Source organism: Balaenoptera acutorostrata, chromosome 15 (assembly GCF_949987535.1).
Source record: "Balaenoptera acutorostrata chromosome 15, mBalAcu1.1, whole genome shotgun sequence".
NCBI lineage: Eukaryota > Metazoa > Chordata > Mammalia > Artiodactyla > Balaenopteridae > Balaenoptera > Balaenoptera acutorostrata.
This window is the reverse complement of record NC_080078.1, coordinates 12,669,273-12,694,086: the sequence shown is the minus strand read 5'-3', so window position 1 is coordinate 12,694,086 and position 24,814 is coordinate 12,669,273. Positions and strand designations below refer to the sequence as shown.

The following is a 24,814-nucleotide window of genomic DNA, read 5'->3' as shown; positions in this document are numbered from 1 at the left end:
CTTCTGGTCTTGGGAAGCTCTGTTATACTCATTTTGCATATATATTGTACATTACTCAGGGAGCTGGGTGGAGAAGACAGCTTTGTTGTGCATATTTGTTCTGGCTATTGTTTATGCAGGTTTGACTGAATGAGGGAACAGTGGGTATCATTTCAATTTCTGATGTCAACATCAAATTACTTATTTAATTTCATGCCTGGTGAAGCATTGTATAGCTACACGCAGAATCATTTCACTTCATTTGTTATGCTGTGTTTTCGTGGCGATTGGCTTGCCTTCCAACTGACAGCTTTAATTACGACATGAATTTGATTGCACTGCCGAGGAATTAACATAATGCAACAAAGCATTTAAGCACCCTGCCTTATAACACCCCCCCAAACACACACGCACGCACGAACACAGACACACACATGAAGGAACACAGACACTAGATCCTCGTGTACATTAAAGGTCTGCTGGAGTTTCAGCATTTGCTAGAAAGCATAAAGAACCTTAGAGTCAAAGGCTACCCACATTTGCCAACCCACTGGACTCACCTTTTTTTTTTTTTAAATAGAAAAAGATTTGTGGCATTAAGTTACAATTTCTGGACCTGGCAGAAAACTTCGTAGAAAAACCCTTCTAATCTACTTTGCCAAATGTCCACGGCATTGACATTTCCTTCCCTCTCTCTTCCCCATCACATTTTTCTTGGCCAGTTGCCAACTCCCTTTAATCATCACTGGAGAATTTGAACAGAAATATCTCTGAAATAAAGAGATTTCTCCTTGTCCAGTTCTGTAAGCCCAAGAATCTGCTATGGCCCTGTATTTAGTGGGACGCTATTCCTGGTCACCCGCAGGACCTCCACCCTCATACAAAGGTATAACAGAAGTTCTGAGACCAGCAACAGGCAGGAGTCAGGGTTTCACTGATAGCTCAGGACACATATCACATCCCTGAGGCCTTGCTATCCAAAAGGCCCAGAAGAGTTTCGGTCATATATACCTAATCTAAGTCTGTATCTAAATATAGCTGCCAATATTTGATAGCTTTAACATTTTTCTGAGTCACAAAATCCATGAACACCTTAAACCGTGGGCAACAACAGATTATGCTACAAGAATGAAATAAGTATTTTAAAACAGCTTTTTTATTGTTAGAAATATGTTAGCTATTTGCTTACACATGTGCATCTAGGGATTGTTATTGTTTTCTCATGTGATAGAAGAAGAGACAGACACCAAGAGATAAAGGCTTAGGAAAGCAGACAGATGGTGATGCCCTGACCACTGAACCATTTCATGGAATCAAGTTGATTTTAACTTTCTGTGTTTCCCCAATTTATAATGAGAGGAAGGGTCTTCCATTTTTCTTGCTTGGAGAGAGAAGGCATACTCTGTCCAAACTATATAGCAAAAGTGGCCATAGAATCTAAAAAAGGCTATGAGTCAAAATGAGGGTTGAAAAACTAAAAGGAGATTTTTTTTTAAAATGCAATAAATGAAAGCATCCTTGGATTCAAAAGCATTTGAAATAATACCATATGCCCGCATGTTTAGGCAACTATGTCTGCTGAATAATGAAAAAGGCTTCATTCTTATTTCTTCAAGTGGTAGAGTTGCCAATTCATTCATATTTTTAATGCATTAGGTAGAAATGAGAGGTATAGAGAGACTGAGAAAATAGAGTAAGAGAACGTATTTAGCAGTTTTCATGAGAAGACAAGAACATGAAGAAATTCCAGCCAGCTGGCTATCTGATATGTGATTTCCGGGCTCATTATAAGCTATCTCCTGTTTAACATGGTCTTTTCATTCTGGGTTTTTTTTTTTTCCAGATTTGACCACTGCTCCAGCAATCTCTGCAAATTACCCACCTCAGTCTCATTACATGGCAAAGGAGAGCTTTCTTACAAACACACTCTGCCTCAATCTCCAAGCTACATGGGCTGCAGGAACAGTAATGGGATGCACAGTTGAAAGACATTTTCCAGGAAGGAGAATGTTGCTGCTAACATTCAAGTCTGCAAGTGGATATTCATTAAATGCTCATTCTACTCTTCTCACTGCCCTCCACCTGACTCTCTTTCCATCTCTGTCACTAAGTCATCATTGAAGCTACTCATTAAACTCATGAAGTTAACATTTCTGTTTTAACAGCTTACCTACAACAAGAGATTTCAAAAATTGATTATCCATCCAAAATAGATGTACTCCATTCATTAGAGATCTACACAAAGAGGCCATAGCTACTATTAAGGCTCCCTAAGTATGGGATAGATGTGCATTCCACCCCTAGAGGAAAATGTATGCTCTGACCCTAGGGCTAATTTAAATAGAATAATTTAAAATTCTTCCAAATCATCATTTGTGTCTGACATCCCTGCCTACCCACCTCCATGTTATGCTTTTCTCTCTTGGGAGTAAAAAGCAGAAGGATCATGCTAAGAATCACTTGGCCAACTATGTTTCTTACAAAGGTCACAAGACAAGCTCAATTACTTTCTGTAGTGGTTTAGAAAGCAATGACAATTAAAAGAACCTAAAATCTTAATCCTAAGAAATGTGCCTTGGAGATAAGATTACTAATAACTTACAAAGATGCAAAATATATTCAAATGGAGAAATGAGCTACTAGTGGAAGAAAAATGGGGGCAAAAGTTGAAAAAAGCATCAGGTATGGAAATGGTCACTTCCAAATTCAATTTTCAACCCTCTGTTATAACCCAATTCCAACTGTTATCAGCTCTCATCTATATTCAACAGCCTTCCAACTTCTTTCCCTAATTTCATCCTTGTGCTCATTTTTACCTGCATTTCTTCATATAAAAGGAAAAGTAAACATTTTAAAGTAAAAATTGTTAACAATTCCTTCTAACATCTTTGAGAGGCTTTTTAAATACTAACCTATATAGTGGGTTAAATAGTGTTCCCCTAAAATTATAGGGCCTGCTTGGAACCTCAAAATGTGATTGTGAGGGTTAATTTTATGCGTCAGCTTGACTAGGCCACTGGGTACCCAGATATTTGCTCAAACATTATTCTGGGTGTTACCATGAAGGTGTTTTTGGATGAGTTTAACATTTCAATCAACAGGCTGAGTAAAGCCCTCCCTAGGGTGGGCCTCATCCAATCACTTTAATAGAACAAAAGGGATGACCATACTCAGAATAAGAGGGAATTCCTCTGACTCAGCCTTCAAGCTGGGACAACAGTTTTTTCCTGCTTTTAGACTCAAACAGAAACACAGACTTTTCCTGGGTGTCAATCCTTCTCATCTTTAGGGTTTGTTCAGACTTTTGGACTCAGACTGGATCTAACCATCAGCTCTCCTAGGACTCCAGCTTGCTGACTACACATTTTGAGACTTGTCAGCCTCCATAACTGTATATGTCTATACATCCTTTTGGCTCTGTTTCTCTTGAGAACCCTGACTGATATAATGACCTTGTTTGGAAATAGGGACTTTGCAGATGTAATTAAGTTGAGGTCATACTGGATTAAGGTGGGCCCTAAATCCAATGACTGCTCTCCTTATAAGAAGAGAAGACATACAGAGCTACAAATAGAGTAGAAGCTCATGTGAAGAGAAGCACACATCGAAGTGATGTCATTATAAGCCAAGAAACACCAAGGATTGTGAGAAGCCATCAGAAGCTAGGAGAAGACAGGAAAGACTCCCCTCTGGAGACTTCAGAGAAATCATGGCCCTGCTGACACCTTAATGTTGGACTTCTAGCCTTACAAACTATGAGATAATAGATTTCTGTTGTTTTAAGCTCCCCGGCTTGTGGTCATGCATTACAGCCACCCAGGAAACTAATACAGTACATAGCCTGCTTACCATGAGCTAGAAGATATTATGTGACCAGCCCCTGTGCTCATTCACTCTGCTCTAGCCTCACTGGCCTTTTTTCTTCCCCTTAAACATGTCTTGACTCAGGGCTGTGACCTTGTCACTCCTGTTGCCTAGATGTTCTTCCTTCCTTTCGTCATTCAGGCTTCAGTTCAAAAATCACCAAAACAGAAAGGACTAATCCAGGGACTTCCCTGGTGGCACAGTGGATAAGAGTCTGCGTTCCCAATGCAGAGGGCCCAGGTTCAATCCCTGGTCAGGGAACTAGATCCCACATGCATGCCGCAACTAAGAGTTTGCATGCCGCAACTAAAGAGTCTGCGAGCCACAACTAAGACCCGGTGCAACCATATAAATAAATAAATATAAAAAAAGAAAGAAAGAAAGAAAGAAAGGACTAATCCAATCACTCCAGTTAAAGTGGCAGCACACACCCTGCCACCCCCCAATACTGTTTAGTTTACTTCACAAAATGTATTACACATCAAAAACAATGTTATCGTTATGGATAACAAAATATTGTTATCGCTTCTACTCCCTCAATAGAGTAGAAGCTTCACGAGGGCAGAGGCTTCATCTTGTTCACCATTCAATCTCAAGTGCCCAGAACTATACCTGACACTTAAAAGGTATTTGATAAATATTTCTGGACAATCAAAACATTGACTATCCAAGAAAACACATAAAAACATGATACAGGAAAGGCAAAAGGCATAAACAAAGTGGTAGGGGAAATGGAAATCTGGCAAAAACAGAAAAAGACAAGAAAGGAGAAACAGAATATCAAGAGTCTGTCACAGGTCTGGATTAGATTTTCTTCTTAAATACAGGGAAGTTCATTGACGGTATGGCCTTTGTCTACTTCTTCCTTAACAGTAACTAGTAAACCTGACAATAAATGTTTGGGCGTTGGGTGGGAAAAAGGAGGCTAGGAAAGATGCTTGCATAGATGGATGGATAATGGCACAGTGGCATAGATAAATCAATAAAACCTCCCAAACTTGGGAGATTCGAGGTAGAAGGGGTGTCTCAAGAAGCAGCAGAAGAAACGCCTCAACTGTGATATTAAATGGACTAAAGAGCTACAGAACAATAAGATTAGAGAACTGTGTAGCACAATACTTACTAGAATTCAATCCCTTTTCACCTAATTTCTGAAATGCTTCAATTCCTTCAACATCTTGAAAGTTTTAAAAGTATGAAATATTTGTCTGCCTTTTCATAATTAAAATCCTGATCCAAAATTCTTTCAGAGAGACACTAGAGACATATCCAGGTAGTTATCTGAATAAAGCATTAAAAATGTTTACTTCCACAGGGTGGTAGGAAGAGTTTGCTAGAGGAAGTGACATAGGGGCTGCAGAAGGAAAAGAGAGAAAAAAAAAGAAGACAAGGAGACAAAAGAAACAAAAATAGGAAAATTTGATAGTTTATATTATTTAAGAAAAAAAAAAGAGCGGTCCAGAAGGAACAAGTATAAGGTACAAACCATTGGGAAGTAGAGGGAGAGAGGGAGGATGAAGAGGTAGCTTCATATGTCCTAGTGGAGGGCTCTGCTTATAACCTCAGGAGTGTGCCTGCAAAGGATCTTAAAGAAGAAAGTTTAATAGTGAGTTCTGACTCTTAGAAAAACAACTGTGGAAGTTTTGTCCAGTACAGGGCAAAGGAAACAGAGATGCGTCAGATTATATCACTGAGAGGCCACAGGAATCATCTGTGTAAGAAATGATGAGGGCATCTGAAGCATCAGTCATGTCAAGGAGAGGATAATCATAGCCAAATGTCTCTTCAGAAATAAAGTCAGTAAATAAAGCAGAGTGACGAAGTAAACAGGGTAAGTAAGATAGAGGAAGGAACAGGGCTCGATTTTGAAGATACTAGCTCTGGGATCCAATAAGGAGACAAAGAAATAAGAGAGGGAGCTCAAGTTTGAGAAAAATAGGTAAGGAGACATAGAATAATGAGGATTTTATTTGGGAGGAAGAATGGTGTTTGTCATGATTGAGATAAGTAGGTCTTGTCGAATTGACCACTACAAGGGAATTCAAATCAGAAAGGATAGAGAAGGCTCCTAAGATAGGTGTAAATCTGATGCAGAAAGAAAGGGAATAAATACTTATGAGCACACTGGGTATGCCAAGAACTGTCACGTGATTCAAACACACAGTACCAGGTAATCTTTTAAAAGAAACCTAACAAGGTAGATGAAATGACCCCCATTTCACAGATAAAGAAACCAAGGCTTGGAAAGATCAAGATTTTTGCTCAAGGTCACATGGATAATAAATAGCAAAATAGCTGTTAAAACTTGGTCTGTTTGTAATGAATGCCTATGATCACTTCAAAATTTGAGGCTTTTATTTACTAAGTTTAGGCCCTGAGTTTTGAAAACTTCCTCACTTACAAAATTCTGTGTAAGTCAGAAGCAATATTTTCCCCCTTGAATAACTCACTATGAATAGTTATATATTCAATTATTTCCCTTAACTTTTTCCTTAATGACTAATCTAAACAAGTTACTATGTCTCCTTGATCAACGTGAGAGTCCTGGTAAACTATTATTCCCTTCCGGCAATGTAGTTTGGGGCTATGTAATTTAGAAAAACCAAGCACATTTGGTTTTTAAGCTTCACCCATGAGTCAAATTCTCCAGCCACACTGGAATTCTTCATTCTTACTCTTTTTGCCTGTCCAATTAAAAAAAAAAAACAAAGCTGGAATAATACAGTTATCTTGATTAGCTGCACTTGAGAGTAAGTCTTAACTGCCACAGCTCCTAAAAATACCACTAAAGTGAGTGGAAGACTTAAAGGGAGTTTTATCTCAGCTGAAAATCCAGAGTGGGCAATTTGGACTAACAGGGATCAAATTCACTCTAACACCTTAAGCAACTAAAAAACTAGACAAAATATGTGGAAAAAAAGGTTTTTTAGAAGTTGGGCAATAGGCAGTGCAGTGATCTTAGAGAGACAGAAAGCAAATGAAATAATTTTTACAGTTGCCCCAGCTTACTGTCTGAAGAGAGTTTTCATGCCATAGTCGGGTGGTTGGGGGTAACCCAGGTGGATCCCAGAAGCACCCCTGAGTTGAGAAGACAGAGTTGATAGTAAGAGGAAGCCAAGTCAGCTGGAATTTGCAAAGCAGAGGATGGGAGAAAAGAGAGGCCCACAGTGAGAGAATCAGGAAACCTGCAGAAGGCTTCCCTCTCATCTTCACCTGAGTCCATATCAGCACATCTGTGGGTGAAAAGTACCCAAGGCAAGGGAAATGACCACTGAAAAGGAGCAGGTAGAACGATTGCCAGAGTCACAGAGGGCAGGGAACAACTGGTATTCCCACCAGCCAGAGTGGAAAAACCTTGTAACACATCAGGAATTAGGCAGAGTATTCAGTACTGGGGAAAAATGAGCTTTAGGCTAAAGGCTGTTCTGAATGTTCCATCCAGAAAAGCATAAGAATAAACCTCAGAAAAAATCAAAATATTATTTCCAAGTGGCATAATAGTAGCCCAGAATAAAGCTTAAGAATATTTATGGAAACCAGAAATACCCAGCACTCAACAAAAAAACTTCACAATATTTGGCATCCCCCCCAAAAAAGTGTCAGGCATGCAAAAAAGCCAGAAAAATACAATCCATAAGGAGGAGAAAAACCAATCAATAGAAACAGACTCAGAAATGACACAGATGACACAATTAGTAGATCAAGGGCATTAAAATGGTTAATAATAACTATTTTCCATATGTTCAAGAAAGTAATGAAAGCACAAGCATGGTGATGAGAGACATGGAGATACTTCAACAAACTCCACCTCCTCATTTTCTGATAGTCATTAAAGTAATTAATTACTAATTCCCTTTTAAGAAAAAATGGAAGCATCTTTATTCTTTAAAACATTGTGTGGGTAGATGTTGCCCTGATATCCAAAAGAGTCGTTTTGTGGCTTGACTTGTCAAAGGCTTTCATCTCAGAAGATTTTAGATTGCAATGGCCCTGAGGTAAGACTGCAACCTCACAACTGCTCACGTGAAGGAAATAGTGACTGGAGGTTTTGAAACAACTCACTAAAAGCCAACTACTTCTTTTTCTTCCTTTTTTTTATGTGTGTCATTTCTCCTTCTTCAATCTTTTAATAGTGTTGCAAGAAATATGAATTTTAATAATAAGCAATATAAACTCAAAGTATACCATAGATTGGCTTGACACGAGATTGGCAGGATTGTTAGAGTCCTAATATTTTTTAAATTTTTTATTATGGTAAAATAAATATATATATACAACAAAGTTAACATTTTAACCATTTTTAAGTATACAATTCAGTGGCCTTAATTACATTCACAATGCTATGCAATCATCAAAACTATTTCCAAGACTATTTCATCATCACAAACAGAAATTTTGTTACGATGAAACAATAACTCCCATCTCTCACAGTCCCCCACCCCTACTACTAGTCCCTGGTAACTCCCTTTCTACTTTCTGTCTCTAGGAATTTGCATATTCTCGATATATTCTCGATACCTCATGTAAGTGGAATCAGACAATATTTATCCTTTAATGTCTAGATGATTTCACTTAGCATAATGTTTTCAAGGTTTGAACTTAATTCCTTTTTATGGCTAATATTCTAGTGTCCATATATGCCACTTTTTGTTCATCCATTCACCTGCTGATGGACACTTGGGACGTTTCTATTTTTTGGTTATTATAAATGATGCTACAATGAAAACTGGCATACAAGTATCTCTTCAAGTACCTGGTGTTTGGGTATATACCTAAAATTGGAATTGGTGAGGTGTATGGTAATTCTCTGTTTAGCTTTCTGAGGAACTGCCAAGCTGTTTTCCACAGTGGCTGCAACATTTTACATTCCCACCAGCATGTACGAGGGTTTCAATTTCTCTATATTCATGCCAACACTTGTTATTTTCCATTCTTTAAAATTATTACTATCCTAGTAGCTGTGAAGTGATATCTCATTATGGTTTTGGTTCGCGTTTCCCTAAGGACTATAATGATGAGCATATTTCATGTGCTTATTGGTCATTTGTATATCTTCTTTGCATAAGTGTCAATTCAAGCCCTTTGCCCATTTTTGAATTCTGTTGTTTATCTTTTCGTTGTTGAGTTAGGAGCTTTTTACATATTCTGGATATTAAACACTTATCAGTTATATGATTTTCAAATATTTTTCTCCCATTCTGTAGCTTTTCTTTTCACTTTCTTGATAATGCCCATTGATGCACAAAAGTATTTAATTTTGATGAAGTCCAACGTATGTATTTTCTCTTTTGTTGCTTGTGCTTTTGATGTCACATCTAAAAATCCACTGCCAAATTCAAGGTCATGAAGATTTGCCCACATGTTTTCTTGTAAGAATTCTATGGCTTTAGCTCTTATACTTAGGTCATTTATTCATTTTGAGTTAATTTTTGTACATAGTGTGATGTAGGGGTCCAACTTCATTCTTTTGCATGGGAAAAACCAGTTGTCCCAGCACCACCTGTTGAAGAGAAAATTCTTTCCCAATTGAATGGATGTAAAACTTGTGTCAAAAATTACTTGGCCATAGATATATGGGTTTATTTATGAACTCTCAATTCTATTCTATTGGTCTATACGCCTATACTGAGAAAGAAGAACAAAGCTGAAGGCATCATGCCCCCAGACTTGAAAGTATACTACAAAGCTATAGTAATCAACACAGTATGGTACTGGCACAAAAAACAGACACATGGGTCAATGGAACAGAGATCCCAGAAATAAACCCACACTCATATGGTCAATTAATCTATGACAAAGGAGGCAAGAATATATGATAGGGAAAAGACAGTTTCTTTAATAAATAGTGTTAGGAAAACGGGACAGCAACATGCAAAAGAATGAAACTGCACCACTTTCTCACACTGTATAGAAAAATAAACTCAGAATGGATTAAAAACTTAAATATAACACCTGAAACCATAACATTCCTAGAAGAAAACACAGGTGGTAATCTCTTTGACATTAGTCTTAGCATTTTTTTTTTTTTTTTGGATATACCTCCTCAGGCAAGGGCAACAAAAAAAGCAAAAATAAACAAATGGGACTACATCAAACTAAAAAGCTTTTTGCACCGTGAAGGAAACTATCAACAAAACAAAAAGGTAACCTACTGAATGGGAGAAGATATTTGCAAATGATGTATCTGATAAGGGATTGGTATCCAAAATGTATAAAGAACTCATATAACTCAATATCAAAACAATTAACAACCTGATTAAAAAACAGGCAGAGGACCTAAATAGACATTTTCCTAAGAAGACATACAGATGGCCAACAGGCACATGAAAGATGCTTAACATCACTAATCATCAGGGACATGAAAATCAAAACCACAATGAGATACCACCTCATACTTGTCAGAATGGTTATTCTCAAAAAGACAAGAAACAAGTGTTGGTGAGAATGTGGAGAAAAGGGAAGCACTGTGCACTACTGGTGGGAATGTAAATTTGTGCAGCTGCTATGGAAAACAGTATGGAGACCCCTCAAAAAACTAAAAATAGAACTACCATATGATCCAGCAACTCTACTTCTGGGTATTTATCCAAAGAAAACAAAAACATTAATTCAAAAACATCTATGTACCCCTAACATTCATTGCAGCACTATATACAACAGCTAAGATATGGAAGCAACCTAAATGTTCATCAACAGATAAATGAATAAAGAAGATGTGATACACAGACACACACACACACAATGGAAGATTTCTCAGATATAAAAAAGAATGAATTCTTGTCATTGGCAGCAACATGAATGGACAGGAGGGTGTCATGCTAAATGAAATAAGTCAGACAGAGAAAAATGAGTACCATATGATTTCATTTATATGTGAAATCTACAAAACAAAACAAATGAACAAACAAAACAGAACAGAAACAGACTCATAGATATGGAGAACAAACCAGTGGTTGCCAAAGAGGAGGGAGGTGGCTGTGGGGGGATGCTGGGCAGACAAGATCAGTGAAGGGAATTAAGAGGAACAGACTTCCAGTTATAAGACAAATACATCACAGGGATGTAATATGCAGATAGGGAATATAGTCAATGACACCGTAACAAATTTGTATGGTGATGGATGAAAACTAGATTATTGTGGTCACCATTTCATAATGTATAAAAATACTGGATCACTATGTTGTACACCTGTAACTAATATAATACTGTATATTAACTATAACTCAATTTAAAAAGAAAAAAGATGCTTAGAATCCTGAAGTCACCACCTGTGGTGACTGAAGGGTAATCTATAGCTGGGAAGAAGGAAGGGAGGGAGGGAGGAAGGATGGCAGGGAGGAGAGAGGGAGAGGGGAAAAGAAGAGAAGAGAAGAGAATGGAAGGGAAGAGAAAAACAAAATTTCCCAAATTGAGTATGCTAACCACACAAGGGAAAATGGTGTTATTTCTGAGAATGTTCTTCAATGGCTATCCAAATTATTTTTTTATCAACAGTGGAATTATTTTCTTCCCCTAATAATAAATTCTTTTGCAAATAAACCAAAAAAATTGGGGAAAAAAAGAGTACTGTCTCAATATGTTAATGTTCCTTTCTCGGTTATCACTAATAAAAATTGTTCCCTACTTGTTCTATTTTAAAGGAAAGTTTTAAAATGTTGCCCTCAGGTGCAAAGATGGGTCAAGAATCCTGTTATATGACACATTAGGGAAGAATGCAAGAGGGCCCAAAGAGGGCCAGATGGTTCTCAGCCTGGCGCACAGGAGGCTGGAGAGTGGTTAGAGCCAGGTCTAGAAGGCTGACAGACCCCCTTAAGAGGTATGGTGTGTGCTCATGAGGGTTTTTCCTCCAGATATCAGTCAGGAAATTTAATTCCTTCTCTTTAAGTGGCTAGTTAGTCATCCCTTCCAGCAGGAATAAAAAAAAAGAAAAAAAAAAAGGTCATTAATCAAGCTCATGCATGAAGAAATGACAAAAAGCCCACAGTTAAATATGTTATCTCCCAACTGTAGCGCTGCCAGACTACTTCTTTCATTTGTAACACTGATATTAAAAGTATTATCACTTCCTTTTGTAATCTATTGTTTCTAAGCTGACAAATACTCCCACCAACCTTATAATTTGTTAAAACACATATTAGGTCAAACCAGAAAACAGAATGGCACTACAAAGCAATGCTCAAATATTTATATGCCAAGAAAGGATGAAGTGTAATAATGCTTGGATATTTACAAAGTGATGTGAAGGGATGAGAGTGTTGGAAAACTGAAATCGGACCCAAGGGATGTGTGACCTGGTGGTTTTGTTTAGTTTTTTTTTTTTAACTTACATCGCTGAGCCTTTCCCGAGAGCTGCTCCTGTGGAAGCCCTTGGATTCTCCACTGGCACTTTCACTGTCACTGTCCCTGCAGCTGTTCTGCCCTGGCTTGAGCTGAAGGCAGAAGAAAAGAGAAAAAAAGAAAAGAAGAAAAGTGTCAGTGATCTCACACAACTGCTCCTTCACCCCTATTCTTTAAGCCTTGTCAGAAGTGAACAATTTAAGGTCCTGATCTTTAGCATTTTTCTCAGCTTCTGAAGAGTACCAGGTAAGCTGCCATAGAAAGAAACGTGGAGGGTAGGATAAGTAAAACATTTACCATAAAGTGTCAATGTAGATAAAAGACCTCAGCAGCCCTTCAATAAACACTTGAAAAGTTTAACATAAATCTTGGAGGGTAATCTTTCCTGAGATTTTTCCAATCTAGGTTACACCAAATATGATTTCCCATCTTATTTCCTCTGTCCTCTTCTGGGGAAAGAAAAAAGAAAGAAAGAAACAACAGGGACTTCCTTGATGGCACAGTGGTTAAGATTCCCCCTGCCTACGCAGGGGACACAGGTTCCATCCCTGGTCCGGGAAGATCCCACATGCTGCGGAGCAACTAAGCCTGTGAACCACAACTACTGAGCCTGCACTCTAGAGCCCACGAGCCACAACTACTGAGCCCATGGGCCTAGAGCCCGTGCTCTGCAACAAGAGAAGTCACCGCAATGAGAAGCCTGCGCACCGCAACAAAAAGTAGCCCCCGCTCGCTGCAACTAGAGATATCCCACACTCAGCAATGAAGACCCAACGCAGCCAAAAAAATAAATTAAAAAAAAAAAAGAGGCGCTTCCCTGGTGGTGCAGTGGTTGAGAATCCACCTGCCAATGCAGGGGACATGGGTTCGAGCCCTGGTCTGGGAAGATCCCGCATGCCGTGGAGCAACTGGGCCCATGAGCCACAACTACTGAGCCTGCGCGTCTGGAGCCTGTGCTCCGCAACAAGATAGGCCGTGATAGTGAGAGGCCCGCACACCGCGATGAAGAGTGGCCCCCCCACTCGCTGCAACTAGAGAAAGCCCTCGCACAGAAACGAAGACCCAACACAGCCATAAAAATAAATAAATTAATTAATTAATTAAAAAAAAAAAAGAAACGACAAAACAGAACATAAAACAAGGTTTTCTTCTCCTCAGAGAAAATGATGAGATTCTGTATATTATCCTTTATGCACTAGGGAGACAATGATCCTGTTTTTTGAGACAATATTCTAAAGATATTTTAAAATACCAAATTAAGACCTACAGCTTAAGTAAATTAAACCAGCATCCATTCAACAAATATGTATTAAGTACCACATTTGAGCCTGATAGTAAGAGCTAGAGATATGGTGCTTAACCAAATTAAAAAGTCTTTGCTCTTACACAAAGCTTACATTTTAGCAGTTTCTACACATTTACTTGGCTCTGATTTTCACGTTCAGGATGTTGTACACATTTAGCCAGATCTGATTTTCCATTCAAAATGAACAAACACACAAAACACAATGGCAAACTATTAGTCTATACAAGACTATGAGTCAAATTCATATGGACCATTAGTCTATAATGTCATCACCAACCACATTTGCAGAGAACCCAAGCAATGTGATGCAAGTTACAACACATAGCACCTTTACAATGTTCTCAATCTAGCAAGAGAAAGACAGCGCAAGACAAATATAGCAACACAAGGAAATACATACATCCTAAATGATAACCAAAAAATGAGTCAGTGATGTTAGGAGGAAAGGTGATGTCTGAAGCCTTGGATTTTAAAAGCAGATTGAGCTCATATGGCTGAAAGGGGAGGAAAAGATACTCTTGATGGGAGAAAGTTAGAAAGAAAAGGCAGGGAAAGCAACATGCTAGGAAATGATCAGGAGTCTTATCTGAAATAGAGAGCTCCTTTTGGGAGGAAATAGGAAGAAACAGGAGAGAGAGGGGCATGGATCAGAGCACGGAAAGTCTCAAGCAAAACACAAGCCCCATATTTCTGGGTAGCAGGGAACTTCAGAGAGCAGAACAGGTAACAGGTAGTAAACCTTTTGCCTGCAGGTTTTCATGTGACTCTGGGACCATGGGGGAAGATGAACCAAGATGAATGGAGAATGAATCCAAATCAGCATTCCTTGTACCTTTAATGTGCCTCTTTAAAGACTGCAGTTCAGACCTGACTTTTGGTCATACCATCTAATCAGCTATTGCCAAATCCCCACTATATAGAGGGCATTCTTTTTTGATTTCAACCTTTCTACAAATCCACTTTTATCACTCTCTTCTAAAATCCCTTTCTCCAGGAAGTCTTCTCTAATGGAACCAAGAAAAATGATGCTAATTTCACTTCGTATCCTTCTGAGCCCTTAAGTACTTAGTTTCCTCCTAAGTTACTGCTAAACCTGCTAATTCTAAATTAATTCAGATGCAAGCTATATGAGCTTTTTCTTATTACTATGGAATAAAAGTTCAGAATATTGTCATTCTCTTCAAGTTTTCATCTTTATACTTGTAATAAAGGGGAATTTAATCTAAAATGAACATCACTTCCTCTCAACTTCCTGAACATGTCATGCCCATTCCTTCCCTACACTTCTTCACACTAGATTTTCTTAATCTGGAATGCTCACTCTCATTTTCTCTGTACTTTTCAGGTCAAGACTTTTTTAAAGCTCAGATATTGTCTCTTCCACTATGGTCTTTGAAGAGCTCTTTCTCTGTATATTTGTTTTTTGACATATGCCTTCAAATTCTAGCAAGCATCTCATTCTTCATTGATAATTATGATACATTTTCAAGTTTTAAAAGGTCTATGTTAAATATATTTATACTGATGATAAAATCTGTATGTGGAGTGGGCCCTGTAATTCGTAAGCAACGTCAGAACTCTTATCTCAGTGGATCTCTGAGTTAAGTAGAGGCAGGTAAAGCTAACTCCAATGTATGGATGAAAAAATGTGTAGAGGAAATGTGCTCAGAATTAGGCAAGAGATCTAGGGCTAACCCCATGTCTCCACTGCCTACTGCTCTCTTCATTTTAATTCTTAGTGCTTGTTTAAATGTTTACATTTAACCTGGAAATAATGATTCAGTGGTAGACTAGTATTCTCCACAGAATATATCTTCAATACATCTGTGGTAACCAACCACATTCACAAAGAAAGAAATCTTATTAGGTGACATTTGATCAAGAGATGTTTATAGGGACTTCCCTGGTGGCACAGTGGTTAAGCATCTGCCTGCCAATGCAGGGGACACAGGTTCGAGAGCCCTGGTCCGGGAAGATCCCACATGCCGCGGTAAACTAAGTCCGTGCACCACAACTACTGAGCCTGCGCTCTAGAGCCTGCGAGCCACAACTACTGAAGCCCACGTGCCCTAGAGCCCACGTTCCGCAACAAGAGAAGCCACCGTAATAAGCCCGCGCACTGCAATGAAGAGTAGCCCCCGCTTGCCACAACTAGAGAAAGCCCACGCGCAGCAACAAAGACCCAACGCAGCCAAAAAAAAAAAAAAATTTAAATTAAAAAAAAAGAAAAATCATTAAAAAAAGAGATGTTTATAAAAACTAAGTCCTCCAACTTAGATGAGAAATAAACATCTAGGTGGGAATTAAGGGTATAAGAGCATCAAGACTTTTCCTAATGTTCAAGAGGCTTAACAAAATCTGGACTTTGCATTTGGGTCTTTTCCATCTTTCTTCATGGAAGGAAAATGATGACTTCAACAAGGTCCAGCAAGACCCCTGTGGCCCTGATGTAAGTTATCTGACTAAATGTTGTTCTAGGCTAAGGGCAAAACCCCAAGAAAAACTGAGAGGAAGCAGCTTACTAGCCTTCCCTGTGTCCTGCCAGCAAAAGCACTTCAGCGAATTCTCTTTGGAGAGCCTTACATAAAATCCACCCCCACATCACCCCTTTTCTCCTCCAAAGCCAGGCTCAAGTTTAAAGGAAACTTAGGATTTTAAGCTGTCAGACAGCTCAATATTTCAAAGAAACAGACTGACTACAGTAAGTACTAAAGCTAAACCACAAGATATCAGGCAAAGAAGTATTCCTTCCGAATCCCATGAATACACTTAAGACTGGCATTTTCAAGCACATCCAGTGGATCATTGGGGTAGCATAACTAACTCAGAAGCTGTAATCCTTCACCTGAAATTCCAAGCTATTACCTACAACCAGAGACACTACAAAAGCCAGGTGCTGACTTAAACATTTAAAGACCTAAGAAAAATCAATCTGCTTGCATTGATTTATCCCAGCATCCATGGCGTCTGTTATAAGAAAGTTTTTGCTATAAATGATGCAATGAAATTTCTTACTATCCGCCTTTAGATATTTCAGGACCTCGCTTATTTAAAAATTACTATAATTCACTCTCTAGTTCCAGACATTTCTACCTATTAGGATATTATATAGTTTAGGAATTAGAACTAGAACAAAACAAAGTTAAAGGAAGCTAGCATCTGGCATGAGTGGCAGTATTCTATCAGTAAGATTATCACCTTTTATAAAATATAAGAAGCCATCTTGTTTTCATTAGATTTCATTGTCAACAATATATTTTCCAAACTCTGAGACAGCACTGTCATTAGAGTTAACTGTTATTAATGGCTAATTAGGAAAATAATGATCCATGGTTTTATCATGGCTGATGAACATGTAACAAAGTCCCATCATCCTGGACTGAGGAAAGTAAGGTGGAGCAATTCTGTGCGCATCTGCTAAGATTTGTTAGCCAGGCTATGCCACTCTTTTCAGCTTGAGTCTGGAGAGTCCCAACAAGATGCTAGATGTTCAGAAGGTGTCATTAACCCTTCAAACAAAACTCACAAAAGGATGAAGTATGTGGAGGAGATACCTATGACTAGAACTCTAGAGGAATGATGTGAATTATGAACTGCAATGCAGAAGAGCATCCGAAAGTAATCTCTTACCACAGTTTTGGTTCCTCAAGGCAGCATAAATCTTATCTTGGACTGCTGAGTTTTCCTGTAGGGATCTAAATGAACCCTATATGATGTTTCTTAAAGGTGCCAATAAGCACCGAATCTTCTTTTATTCAATGAAATTTTATAATATACCTTCATAACATCAAAGCAGTAAGTATTTAATCTCATAAAAGTGTTGTTTTATTGTTTCCATATAAAACTCTTCCCAAGCGGAGAAAGTTTCATAGATTGAGCGGCATTTGTACTGTTTTATTTCTTAGGCTTTAAAAGGTATTTCAGAGGAGAGGCGCAGAACCAAAGTAAATAACTTAATGAAAAGGCTGGACACATCAAAACAAGCTAGTGGGAAATAACTACTATAAGCAAAATTACAAAGTTGAATACAAAAAACGTTTTCTTAAGAAATAAACACTGTACTTTTAAATGTATAATAACAAGTTGTGACAGAAAGATAAAAATTAAATTCTGGAAACTAGGGTAGTGCAAGGAATTTCTGTGAAATTTCTCTGGGATCATAGAATCAGAAGTTATATTGATATTGTTTTTAATAGTTAGAAAAAGAATTTTAAGGATTTGGTAATCTTAAAGTTAATCACTAAATTTAGATACTAAAAACATCTGTTTTCTAAGTTACTATTGAATGTAAAAGAATTAAAACATAATCAATAGAGAAATGGAGAAAAATAAGGGAACTAGCAAGAGAGCAAGCATATGGCTAAGTATATTGGTTATAATAACAATAATATACATGGATTAAGCTCCCACTTTTTTAAAAAAGGCAAGGATATCTAGTTTGTATTGGGTAAAACAAACAAAAATGTATTTGTTAGTTATAAAGCACTCCTAAATTTTAAGAGAAAAAAGACAAAATATTATAAATAAATGGCTAAAGTCATATGTCAAAGGTAAGCATTTTATAGTGATAAAAGGTATAATCTTTACCTTTTACACTTCTGTTCTTCATACTAAAGTATTAAGATATAAACCTTGATATCCCAATATATTAACTAAAAAATATCTTAAGTAATAAAGGAAATCAACAGGAGTTGGGAAACTTTAGCATGCTACCTAACAGACAGTAAGAAAACAAAACAATAGAAAGGGACCTGCGGTTAAAGAACTCAGTTTGACTCAGGCAATACATAGTAAATTTGGTAACTTATATAGACCACATCTTCTAGAGCATCCATGGGACATTACCACAGACTGAAGGTGTAGTAGGCTACAAAGAATATCAGACTTTCAAAATTTAGAAACTACACGAACAGCCTTCTTGATGGTAAAAATTAATGACATTTTAAACTGAATATCCATATCACCTAGAGACTTTTAAAAAAAACTTTCAAGGTATTTTAAAAAATTCTCTCCACAATTAGAATTGAGTCAGAGAGAAAAAGACAAACATACCATCTAAAAATTAAGAAAATGAAAATTATAAATATGTTAGTAAAACATTTTACAAGATCTATAAATTCTGTGCTAGAGATTAACTCATGTATTTTTTTAATTAAATTGGAAGTAACAGAAATAAATAGCCTAATTATAGAGAACAAAAAGTAGTACAACAAAAAAAGCAACTATGGGGAAGATTAGAGGGAGGAGATTCTAAAAATGAAAACTACATAATGAATTGGAAATTAAAATATTGTACAATTAATAAATTAGAGTAAAATTGGGAGCAAAACCCACAAATATAAAAGAGACATACTTCTTATATATCTAGAATAAAAAGAGATAAAAAACAAAACAAAAAAATAGATATAATGTGATATAATTACATAATAATAATGTGATAATACAATATATAACGTGATAATAATATAATATGATTATCATTACTAAAATGTGATGATGAACACATTCTAAATTATAATAATAAACATTATTCTATGGTGGTACTGATGAAAATTATACTAAACTAACTTTAATTTTTTAAAAATTTTAACAAAATTTGATCTAGAGCATGAAAAAAAAAATATGTAAAGCTAATCTGTGCCCGAATCTGATAATAACAAAACAAAAAGAGAATTATGGGATGATCTTCTTAATTAAAAAGCTGCAAAATTCTGATGAAATGCAACAAATTCAACTTAATAATAAATTTTAAAATAGTCCACCAGGGACTTCCCTGGTGGCACAGTGGTTAAGAATCCGCCTGCCAATGTGGGGGACACGGGTTCGAGCCCTGGTCCAGGAAGATCCCACGTGCCATGGAGCAACTAAGCCTGTGCTCCACAGCTACTGAGGCTGCGCTCTAGAGCCCGCAAGCCACAACTACTGAGCTCGTGTGCCACAACTACTGAAGCCCGTGTGCCTAGAGCCCGTGCTCCACAACAAGACAAGCCACCGCAATGAGAAGCCCGCGCACCACAACGAAGAGTAGCCCCCACTCATCGCAACTAGAGAAAGCCCGCGCAGCAATGAAGACCCAACGCAGCCAAACATAAATTAATTATTTTTTAAAAAAAAGCATCTAGTTGACGTATACAAAACACTGCACCCAACAATGACAGGAGACACATTGAAAAAATAATAATCCACCAAATTCTAACAGAATTTTGCACAAGAATGTTAGAATCCACCAATTTGCAAGTGGGCACAAGGGAAATTTTTGAGGTGACAGCAAAGTTATAAAATTGGAGTATAGTGATGGTTGTACAGCTCTATAAATATATTAAAAAACATTAAACTGTAGACTGATAATGAATAAATTTTATTATATATAACGAATATTTTAATAAAGCAGTTTATTTTAAAAAGTAAGAGGTCCCATCAGTTTAATCTTTTACTCCAGAAAGAGGTCCCTTGTTGAACACTTACCTGATTAAATCAGGCTAATGAAACAACAGAACACAACTCCCTTTCTTAAAGTCAACTGTCCATATAAAAATCTAATCATGGGAGTAAACAGGGGGCAAGTATCTTGACTGCCATCTTGGAATCCTGCCTGCACAATAGGTTTATAAAGACAAGAAAAGGAGAAATTGCTTCTTAATCCATGTATCATAAAATCACTCCCATGAAATTAGGAAAGTTGTATTAATGCAAAACAAGATGGGGTTCTTGGATATGCCTGGATTTTGGAGTGTCATTTGTCTGTGTCACTGATGTTTTCCCCAAAAATATTTAAGGTATTCCATGGATAATACCTTGAAGATTGTGTTATTAGCCTGAAAAATAGAAACTATTGAAGCACTTGCACTCGCCAATCCCATGTATTATTCAAATTTAAAGGGGTTCAGTGGACTTCACAGCAATAGAAAACACTGAAAAGTTAATCAAAGAGCAGAAAATAAGCTAAGATCAATCTAACTACATAGTCTCAAACACAAACAAAAAGCAATTAAGAGCAACCTGACCAACTTTGATATCCTTCCAATAGACAAACTCAACCCAGACGGTAAAACTTAATAATGTTCTACAGCTTATCCAGAGAATCATAGCTCTACTCTATGATTCGGCCAAGAGGCTATTATGATACTATCTCTTCATAACTGAATAACGTGAAGGGAAGGGAATCAAAGTGTAAAAAGCAGTGCTCATATATTACTAAAATCTCTATCTACAACTTGGGTACTATTTCCAGGTTGAATTATGTTGACAAAAGGCATGATAACATACGTGACTTTTCATTTCCTACCAAAAAAGAAGTCTAAACTACAAGGGGGAAAAGAATGCACAAGAATGAGATTAAAGAGAAAAGCGTGTTTGTTTGCCATTCCTTGGGTATGACTGTGGACTGAAAGATAAATCTGTTTTCATATAGGTTCAGAAATCCACACATAATAAACGTATGCAATGCAAAAATAATTTGATGAAGGGATGTTTGACTGCTTTGGTATATTTCTAGCCTTCTGATAATGAGATTTTGATTATTAAAAAGAAATTCTGAGACAATATCTTTTGGTTAGCAAGGATACACAAATACACAAAGCTTACTTTTTATATTTTTCTATAACAAAAGATGTTTTCGAACAGTGTTTTAAACAGCCTTGCATTCTTTAAAATAACCATTACCCTCAAGCATAAAATGTTTTCTGACTTTTGTTTTTCCCATTCTACTATGAAAATAACCAACTGAAGTCTGAGGAAGCAAATATGTAAGATGAGTCTGTCATATCTTGTCATCCTAGAAAGACGTTGTCAAAGGGACTTGAGAGCCAAATTTAAGGGGCTCCCACTAACCAAAGATGGGACAATTTGAGTATTAACAGCATAATAACACAATGAACTGAGACACATCAACATGTTTAAATACAGAAGCATACAATTATATTAAAAGAAAACCAACCAACAAATAAATACTTTATTGATTACCCTTGGAGGACCTCCTGAAAAGGATAAAATTAAGCAAAGAACCAAGCATCAATGGCTACTATCATCATAAAAAGAGAGAAAACAAGATAATACATCCCTCCTAATAGAGAACACACCACCACCACCAACCCCCAAAATATAACCTGAATCTGGGTCACCACAGATTATACTACAAGCTTACAGAAAATATAAGGGATAAGAGCACATGTTAAACCACACACCACGGGATACAATCAGCAAATCCAGAAATCACCTGATAACCTCAATGAATAAACTGCAAGGTAAATATAGAAGAAGAGTAGGAATGAGATAACAAGACATATAAGACATCTCAACCAATTGCCATGTATAGATCTCATTTTAAACCTAATTTGACCAAAGTAATTTTAAAAATGATGAGACAAACTCAGAAATATGTACATTGACTAGGTATTGGTGATATTAAGGAATTATTGTTCGTATATTTATTTTAAAGTATATAGAACTTAAAAAAATTTTTTTTTCTGTGAATCCCAAACTTCTAATTTATCCCTCTCCCTGTCCCCTTCCCCTTTGGTAACCACAAGATTATTTTCTATGTCTGTGAGTCTATTTTTGTTTTGTAAATAAGTTCATTTGTATCTTTTTTTTAGATTCCACATATAAGTGATGTCATATGATATTTGTCTTTGTCTGACTTACTTCACTTAGTATGATAATCTCTAGGTCCATCCATGTTGCTGCAAATAGCATTATTTCATTCTTTATATGGCTGAATAATATTCCATTGTGTATATATAACACATCTTCTTTATCCATTCATCTGTCAACGGACACTAAGATTGCTTCCATGTCTTGGCTGTTGTAAATAGTGCCGCTATGAACACTAGGGTACGTGTTACCTTTTCGAATTAGAGTTTTCATCTTTTCCAGATATATGTCCAGGAGTGGGATTGCTGGATCATATGGTAGTTCTGTTTTTAGTTTTTAAGGAGCCTCCATACTGTTCTTCATAGTGGCTGTACCAATTTACATTCCCACCAACACTGTAGGAAGAGTTCCCTTTTCTCCACACCCTATCTAGCATTTACTATTTGTAGACTTTTCTGTTTAATAAATTTATTTGTTTATTTATTTATTTAATTTATTTTTGGCTGCATTGGGCCTTCATTGCTGTGTGCAGGCTTTCTCTAGTTGCAGCAAGCAGGGGCTACTCTTCATTGTGGTGCACAGGCTTCTCACTGTGGTGGCTTCTCCTGTTGCAGAGCATGGGCTCTAGGGCGCGCAGGCTTCAGTAGTTGCGGCGCACAGGCTTAGCTGCTCCATGGCATGTGGGATCTTCCCGGATCAGGGCTCAAACCTGTGTCTCCTGCATTGGCAGGCAGATTCTTAACCACTGTGCCACCAGGGAAGCCCCTATTTGTAGACTTTTTGATGATGGCCATTCTGACTGGTGTGAGGTGATAGATACCTCATGGTAGTTTTGATTTGCATGTCTCTAATAATTAGTAATGTTGAGCAGCTTTTCATCTGTCTGTTGGCCATCTGTATGTCTTCTCTGGAGAAATGTCTATTTAGATCTTCTGCCCAGTTTTTGATTGCTGCTTTTCTTTGTTTTTTTTTTTGACATCGATGTCCATGTGTATCTTAATGTCTTAGTTGGCTCAGGCTGCCATAACAAAATACCATAGACTGGTGGCTTAAACAACAGAAATTTTCTCATAGTTCTGGAGGCTAGAAATGTAAGTTCAAGGTTCCAGCACGGTCAGTTTCTGGTGAGAGCTCTCTTCCTGGCTTGTAGACAGCCACCGTCTCTCTGTGTCCTCGTATTGAGGGGAGAAAGAGAGCTATCCTTCTAATGACTCTTCTTATAAAGAACATTAATCCTATCAGGACCCTACTCTCACGACCTCATTTAACCTTAATTACTTCCTTACTCCAAATACATTGGGGGTTAGGGCTTAAACATATGAATTTGAATTGGGTTGGGGGGGGCAGGGAGGCATAATTCAGTCCATATCACTTAGCAACCTGCATACCATTAAACACCACCAATTACTGACTACTTCATACTAGGCTATGTTACTTTAAGGAGGACAGAAATGAACTTGTTTGGGAAACACTACAGTCAACTCTTTTGAGAAGCCACGAACATTTTTCAAAGGTGGGATGGGTCCCACATATATATGTTCTAGAATATTTGAGATCCCTAATTTAGACTAAATTGTGTCCACCCAAAATTCATATATTGAAACCCTAACTTCCATTACTTCAGAATGTGACTGTATTTGGAGACAGGGACTTTAAAAATGTAATTAATTTGAAATGAGGCCGTTAGGGTGGGCTCTAATCCAATCTGACTGATGTCCTTATAAGAAGAGGAGATTGAGACATAGGGAGAGACATCAGATATACACATGCACAGAGAAAAGGCCATGTGAGGACACAGTGAGAAGACGGCCATCTACAAGGGAAGAAGAGAGGCCCTAGAAGAAAGAAAACCTGCCAAAACCTTCATCTTGGACATCTAGGCTCCAGAAATGTGAGAAAATTAATTTCTGTTGTTTAAGCCACCCACTCTGTGGCATTTTGTTATGGCAGCCCCAGAAAACTAATGTAAGTCTTTTCTTTAGAGTACACACATCCTGGTTATTACTTTCCCCACCTTAGAAAAAAGACAATGAATCAAGACAAAACAAAGAAAGCCAGCTACCTTTTCAAGATCCCTTTACAAAAAATTCTTGAAAACATTTTATTCAGTATCTCTAATTCTTCTCCTCCCATTCTCTGTTTAACCCATTCCAATGAGGCATTTGTCCCCATAGGCCATGAAATTGCTCCTGTTCAGCTCAACAAAAAGGCTATCAGAAGCATTTGCAGATCTCAGGGGTAAGAGACCCAAAAACTGTATGTCTAAGTAGTTAACAGTCATAAATAGAGCTAATATAGTGTTAAATAAAATATGTCTTATCCTCTGACCTTGCTTACATGAATGTTCATAATGACTCTGAAGGTCAGGTTTTACTTTAGAATTCTGTATTCCTTGAAGTTTCTTGACAGAATGTCAAGTGCAGAAGAACCAGCCCCTGGCTTAGTATCTTTCCTTTCCCGTCTATAGTTCTGTCCCACATCTCAAGAAGCCTCACCTGCACATGGGATAATATCCCAGCCCAACCTCCAGGCTCCATCCACATTGCCCACTTTACCCAACTCCCACTAGCAGTGTCCCCAATTCAAGCCTGGGCATATGCATGGCTCTGGTGCAGTCCTCTCTCAGGCAGACAGACCTAGGAAATAAACTGTGAAAGCCACATTGAGGGTGTTTGGGCTATGAATTCGGGAGTTCCAGATACCTAGTAAGCATGGTGTAGATGGGGAGTGGTGGGC

General features: G+C 37.5%; 1 protein-coding gene across 4 annotated transcripts in view; it reads right to left on the bottom strand.

The window, feature by feature from the left end:
• AUTS2 (activator of transcription and developmental regulator AUTS2) overlaps positions 1-24,814 on the bottom strand; it is a 1,113,272-nt gene that overhangs the window by 609,534 nt on the left and 478,924 nt on the right. For 3 of the 4 annotated variants that reach the window (XM_057528426.1, XM_057528428.1, XM_057528427.1), the window contains exon 3: positions 12,171-12,272. The exons of the other annotated variant lie outside the window; for it this stretch is intronic. In XM_057528426.1, coding sequence (XP_057384409.1) covers positions 12,171-12,272 — 102 coding nt within the window. The remainder of the gene's footprint in view (positions 1-12,170; positions 12,273-24,814) is intronic. 4 annotated transcript variants of the gene reach the window in all.